Here is a 6,614-nt window from a genome sequence, read left to right on the forward strand (position 1 = left end):
AGAGACTCAATTAAATCTTTAATGAGCGAAGCTCCTAAAAGTTCAACCGGCTAGGGTTGAATCTCTTGAGGATAACATTATGGCAATGAAGTTGGTGTTGTTGCGAGTATTGTTGGTTATTATCTATGTCTTGAGTAGAAGTTACTTCTTTTGTATATGATTATTGTGTTAGATGTGTAGAGTCTTTTATACTCATTTATCTGTCCATAGGGGAGTTACTCCCTCAAACTTTCTTAATTCGAAGTAAAGATTTGTGCCCAAGTTTTGCAGCTTCATGTAAGACCAACTTTAGGAGATTCTATCCATATGATCATTGCTTGAAACTCTAGTCATTGAAATCTTTTTTATTAACCAGACATTTGAATAATGAGATTAGTGATAGTCGTTGCCTATTTTGATGTGGTGAGCACTAGGAATGCTGGTCCCACCATGTGTGGGAATTTATGGATCCTAAAGTTGCGAGGTTACCAAGGGCTAGTATTGTCACATAAAGGATGCATACACAAGGATCGATTTCTTGTCACAGCTCAATGATGTGAAGAAACGTCTTACTCTCTCAGAACTGAATTATTATACTTGAAAAGTGATATCATCTGTACCTATTAATCCATAAAACAAAGAAGGAAGCCAGCGGGCCCTCAAGATACATGGCTTTTAAGGTTTGTGACCTAATTCCAGGTTCAGAATTGTTTTCTCATATCCCTTCTCATACAGACTACAGGAATGTCATTTGTTTGTCTTGTAACCAAATATTTCGTGACAGCACAAAGAGCCCTGAGATGGGGTGTCATTAGATTAATAGAAATAGTACTTGATGATTGTCATGGTATCATATGTGTTAGTTTGCCTATTGAGGATTGTCCACAAGGCAACTCTGTAAAGATCAAATTCCTAGAAAACTAGGCGAGAACTCTGATCAGCAATTTGTAGTCCACCAAAGCCAGTGCAGTTCAATTATTTTAGCAATTTCCGTGGGCAGCAATCAGTTGCACTTGTAAGGAGAGGCCAAAAACTACGGCGGAGTTCTAGTTCAAAAATCCTAACGGGGTTTCAATGGGAAAGTCTATTGGTTCCTATTTATCATTTTTGGGTGGTCAGAGTCCTATTTATCATTTTTGGGTGGTCGGAGTCCTATTTATATTCCATGTGCGGCCTGTTGGCTAAAATTAAGTATGAATCCTAACTAGGTTAATTTACCCCCAAAAAAAATAAAATCCAAACTAGGTAATGGTCTATTACGTGATTGCATGTGATTAACTTGGAGATATGGATGGAGAGGTAACTGGAAGGGTGGGAGTTGAAGTTCCTTTCTATTGCTGGCCCCTTGCTACTGAACTGATCAAAACCAAGTAGAAATACTATTTACTGGATTTTGTCCATGTATATATATGAAGTGCCCTTTTACAAAATTACGAGTTAATGCTCGTAAATTTAACAAAAAAAATGTGTGTTAATTCTGGTGGACAGGATTGGAAGAGGACCAGAGCACTAGTTCAATGGTCTAGTATAGTATGTGAATTGAAGGCTGAGTTGGGATGCAAGATTTTGAGCAGTCTTATTTCACCTTTGCTTGCGCAGCAAAGGGAGTGGCTTGAAAAGAAAGTTTGAAATGGGATGGGCCATATGAAAGAAGGCTTAAGATAGTTGGGAAAACTTTTGGATTGACATATAGGTGTTTAGCAAGGTCCTTTAGTGGATTTTTGTGAGGTTAAAAACCTAGAACACAGCTGGTTGAGAGTCAGCAATTTTGTTACTGAATTGCATAAAATGGGGCATCCCAAGATGGACGTAAAGAGCAGCATAAATTTGGAGTGCTAGGTTAAGCTGTGACATACATTTACAGATCCAAGGACGGATGCATGTTGGCTCTGGAGGGAAGTTTTTGGTTCATTTTGAAGAATGTGGTGTTTTTATTGTATCACACTAATGTCTAGATATGGGTCAGTAGCAGCTGGGGCCAGAAATTTTTGAAGGTGTAGAAATGGGTTTGAAATTTTGTTTCTTTTTTCTCTCTTTTTTTCTTGGGTAGGTCAGTGGTGGGATTTGAACCTGGATTGGTAGTGTTGGCAATTGCAACATCCCACCATCAAGCCAGGAATCCACTTTGCTTTTGTTTACAGTGCTGTATTTAAGAGTGACTTTGCATTATATGCTTTGGTAACTGTTCAGTGGGGTAGATGGAATGAGGTCAGCTGTTGTTGAAGGATACTTGACAAACTGAGGAGCTTAAGGCTACCTGAGGTAAGTGTTTAAAAACTGGGGAGTCTGAATTGGACTCCCTTGAGTCCTCCCGGTGCTGTATGACCCTAACTTGGGTGACCCATGTCTTGGCCGAGTCTTGACCAAATCTTTATATAACACTAGGGATTTGGTCAGTGTCTTGACCTCCACACTAGGGAGTTGGCAGCTGAGTCGGAACCTCCCCCACACTAGGGAGTTGGCAGCGGAGTCGGAACCTCCCCCCGCCCCCCCTGAGTTCTGTGTTTTTACATTCATCATCATCAGATACTGTAGGTTCAGGAATATATATATATATATATATATATATATATATATATAGTGAGAGAGAGAGGGAGTATTTTTTGCGGGATTTTAATTTGTATCTAAAAGTAGGAATGTTTCCCTTTACACTACTTGAAGGAATGTTTTTACACTACTTAAAGGAATTTTTGTATCACTGCCGTAGAAGAGCAAACAACTCTCCGTGTATATTAGCTAAACATTCGTAAAAGGGAAATTTATTTACAGACCGGGTTGTTTTACAGTTATAACGGTATGGCCCAAAAATAGCCCGTTATTACCTGGAAGGACGGATCCACGATTTTTTTAATTTTTTGCCAATATTGCCCCCTGTCCTATGTTTCAAACATTGGATCGCTTTATTTACGCCCTCGAAAACTTACCTTCTTCTTTCTCTCTCTTCTCTTTTGTGTCTTGTCTGCTTTCGGTCCTCTCTCTCTCTCTCCTAGCTTGGGCCTCTCTCTCTCTCTCTAAAGATGCTTTCTTTGTGAATGCAGATTAAGAAAACAAAAAAGCCCAAATTCTAGGAGAGAAAATTGTTTCTGAAAATCACTCTATTTCTAAGATTTGAGCTTTCATATTTGCAAAGCTAAATTTCTCTTCAAGCGGTAACACTTTTGTGGTCATGGATCTGATGGGAGTCAAGTTCTTCCAAACTGACTGATAGGTGCCGAACCCATGGGCTAACACGCTCACCTTCTCGCCTGAACCCACCACCCTCACATCATGCGCCTCCTCCACAATCCCCATCCTTGTTTTCTTTTCTCTCTCTCTCTCTTTCTCTCTCTCTCACGCTCTCTCTCTCTCTCCTTCTGCTCAGCGTCACCTTCTCTGTCTCCTTCCCGACTCACCTTTCCTCTTCCTTTGACTTTCACTTTGGAGTCTGGAAATTTGCCTTGGTGGGAGTCAGCCTTTATGTTGGTCGTTTGCCACCACTTAGGCCAACTGTTCATCAACAAAAGAGACAAATGTAAACCTCTCATATGCATATGACCCTTCCCATTGGACCGCTTGGTGCAATTAAACGCATGATTCACTCAAGATGCGGTCTGATGTCAAAACCATCGGACTGCTGGATTTCCACAAAAAAATTGCAACAGAATGTGGTCAGATGGTTCAAACATCGGATCGCATCGTTCACTTCAAAAAATTGAACAAAATGCGGTCAAATGTTAGAAAAATCGGACCGCTTGATTTTCACAAAAAATTGCAACAAAATGCGGTCCGATGGTTCTAACATCAGACCGCTTTGTTCACTAAATATTTTCAACAGAATGCTGTCTGATGTTTTAACCATTGGACCGCTTTTTTCATAGAAAGTTGGCAAAAAACGATAAGTATTGGGGTAACCAAGTGTTTCGATTTTTTAAAACCAAAAAGAGGGCAACTTGGCAAAAATTAACAAAATTTGGGGATCCATCCTTCTAGGTAATAATGGGTTATTTTGGGCCATACTGTTACAACGGTAAAAAAACCTGGTTTATATGTGAGTTTCCCTTCTTAAAAACAAAGTGAATTACTACATTGACCAAGTGCTCCAAACGGGATGATACAAAACCTTGATGCTGACAGTGTGGTATATGAAACTATTTGTTTGGGAAGTCTGCATCTACATGTTAGTCATGTCATCATGCATATTTCTATCTGAAAGAAATCTCACGGACAACATCATCTCAAACATAGTTGTTCTTTTATTCATTCCGAGCTATGTTAAAAGAATATACCATAACATAGGCTTCTGGCAAAAAATGATTCCAATAGTGGCTTGCTTTGCATAAGATCAATAGAAGTTTCTTCGGCTTCCTCATTGCCGAGCATTTAGAAAAGAAAGGAAAGGTTAACCTTTCCCTATACTCCTGTGCATTCACTCAATATCAAAACATGAATTGCACATTAGAAATGAAAAGATGTTACTTCTCTCATAATGCTTTTGCACTTTCTTTGATATCCAAAATCTTATAGGTGGCGGTAGAAATTCAGTACACAGTTTTTTTCACTTTTGTGACCAAAATTTGATGTCGATGGTCTCTGAAAGAGCATTGTTTGATGTTATAAAATTTTTTTTCTAAAGCTTGTTGTGCATCAAAATGGGATTGTGAAATTTTGAAGGATGCAGGTCAGGACTAAAATGGCTGGACTTTTGGGGTTTCTATACCATGATTTTGGAAAGAGGGGATGAAATAATATCTGTGGCAACAATCAGGTAATCTTTTTCCTTTTCAATTTCTTTTTGGCTTGTATTAAGCTTTCGAGTGTCTGCCACTTATTCCATTATCTTGATTTTCCTTCCTGGTTGGTTATTTTTACAGGATTCATGGAGAAAGCGTCGCAGAAATGTCTTTGGTTGGAACATGTGTTAAATTTAGAAGACAAGGCATGTGTCGAATTCTTCTGGATGAGCTTGAAAAGGTACTTCTGAATATGCAGCATCGCTGTGATCCATTTGATACTATATGAGCTTTCTAATTATCCCTGAACTGTTTGTGACAAATGTTTTGTTAGGGGTTTTGTGAGAAAATTGAATGAGGGAAAAGCATAGTATAATCTAATGGACTATAGAAAACCCTAGCTTATCAAGTTACCACATTCCATTAAAATGATGCATGGTGATGAAATGGGACCCACCAGAGCAAGACATGAAACCTACAGTGGCTCCCATTTGTTTACCATCACCAACAATTTTGTTTTATGGTCATGATCCATTGGATGACGATTTTTCCATGTTTTGTTGATTTATTGTATACCTTCCCTTTTTTGAGAGGATCTATAATGTTTTAAATAAGATTTTGCTTTAACCTTCCCTGGTTTTTTCCCAGATGCTTTCTGCACTTGGAGTGGAAGTTTTGACCCTGCCCTCAATTCTCCAGCTAACAGAAATGTGGAAGACTTGTTTTGGGTTCAAAGAGGTAGGCCATTTGGAAAGAGCCAAGTTTTTAGGGTTCACCTTTCTGAATTTCCAACAGACAACGATGTGTTGGAAGAGCCTGAAGTAGGAACAAGACCTTGGTTTCTATATTATTTTTTGAGCTCGTACGGCATGCTTTAGCAAGAGCTCACAACACATTTGCTTCCTTAGGCACAAGAGCCACTTAGGAAGATTTTTTCTATGAAAAATTTCGGTATCCATTTTAGGATACCAAATAATTATTTTTTCCAAAAAACAGAGGATTTTTGGTTTCCTAAGACACTTGGTCTAACTGTCCAAAAATAGGACTCTCTGTTCAGTCTTAGGGCGTTATTTTTTCAGGCACATACAAAGTGTGCTTTGTTTTCTTTTACTGACTTCTTGAGGTTGTGGCTACCTTTAGGAGGTTGCATTCCCAAAATTTGGGGTCCTACAAATACCCTTAGATGGGGTTTTACTTGAGGGAGTGACTAGAGGATATGCTACTTTCGGGAATATAATCTTGACTCTTTCTTTCTATTTTAAAAACACAGTTTGTATATAATTAATGTTATTATCATTGTTGCAAGATTTTTTGCTAAATCAGATTACCCTAATGTGGATTAAGCAAGAAAACTGATCCAATTTGTATATAGTTATTACCATTCTTTTTCTACGATTAGGCCTTGGAAAGGCTTTTTGCTAAATCAAATTACTATAGTGGGGGTTTTAAGCCAGAAAACTGAGATAGCTCTTTGATTGCTCAGCATATCCAATGCATGCTAACCCTGCATCAAACAAATGACAAGTAGGAGAGTAGCTTTACCAATAACAGAATATTCTCCATAATTCTGTGTCTAGGAAGTGCACGAGCATGCATAAAATATTTTCATCCATGGTGAAAAAATCCTTCTAGAGAGCATTATGGCAAAAGAAACCCTTTAAAAATAGTGCTCCCATTCCTTGAAACACCGATTTTTCTTGTTCCTTATCTCTAAGGAAAGAGTTTGCATGAGGTTATAACCTTAAAGTAAGGTGTACCTAAGAAACCTTACAAAAGAGAGTTCTAACTTTGGAGAATCCTCCAATTGATCATCTTGACTTTTAGATGTATGGATATAAGGAAAATTTTTTTTTTTTTTCAAGTCTATGAAATAGTATTGAAAGGTATGCCTATGTGAGAATCAAGGTGATAAATTCAAAAGTTTTC

At 38.2% G+C, this 6,614-nt stretch overlaps 1 protein-coding gene across 6 annotated transcripts in view; it reads left to right on the forward strand.

Moving 5' to 3' along the window:
• LOC18423636 (uncharacterized) overlaps nt 1-6,040 on the forward strand; it is a 29,876-nt gene extending 23,836 nt beyond the window's left edge. For 4 of the 6 annotated variants that reach the window (XR_016061590.1, XR_016061591.1, XM_088874914.1 and 1 more), the window contains 3 exons: nt 4,637-4,723; nt 4,830-4,929; nt 5,337-6,040. Coding sequence is in view for 2 of the 6 variants with exons in the window: in XM_088874914.1 (XP_088731040.1) it covers nt 4,637-4,723; nt 4,830-4,929; nt 5,337-5,513 (364 nt within the window). In the remaining 4 variants the exon portion in view is untranslated. Of the gene's footprint in view, nt 1-4,629; nt 4,724-4,829; nt 4,930-5,336 lie in introns of all 6 variants that reach the window. The other 2 variants (XR_016061588.1, XR_016061589.1) reach the window with 1 other exon arrangement.
• Nucleotides 6,041-6,614: the final 574 nt, after the last annotated feature.

Source organism: Amborella trichopoda, chromosome 8, assembly GCF_054954075.1.
Source record: "Amborella trichopoda isolate Santa Cruz 75 chromosome 8, AtrichopodaSantaCruz75HAP2 v2.0, whole genome shotgun sequence".
NCBI lineage: Eukaryota > Viridiplantae > Streptophyta > Magnoliopsida > Amborellales > Amborellaceae > Amborella > Amborella trichopoda.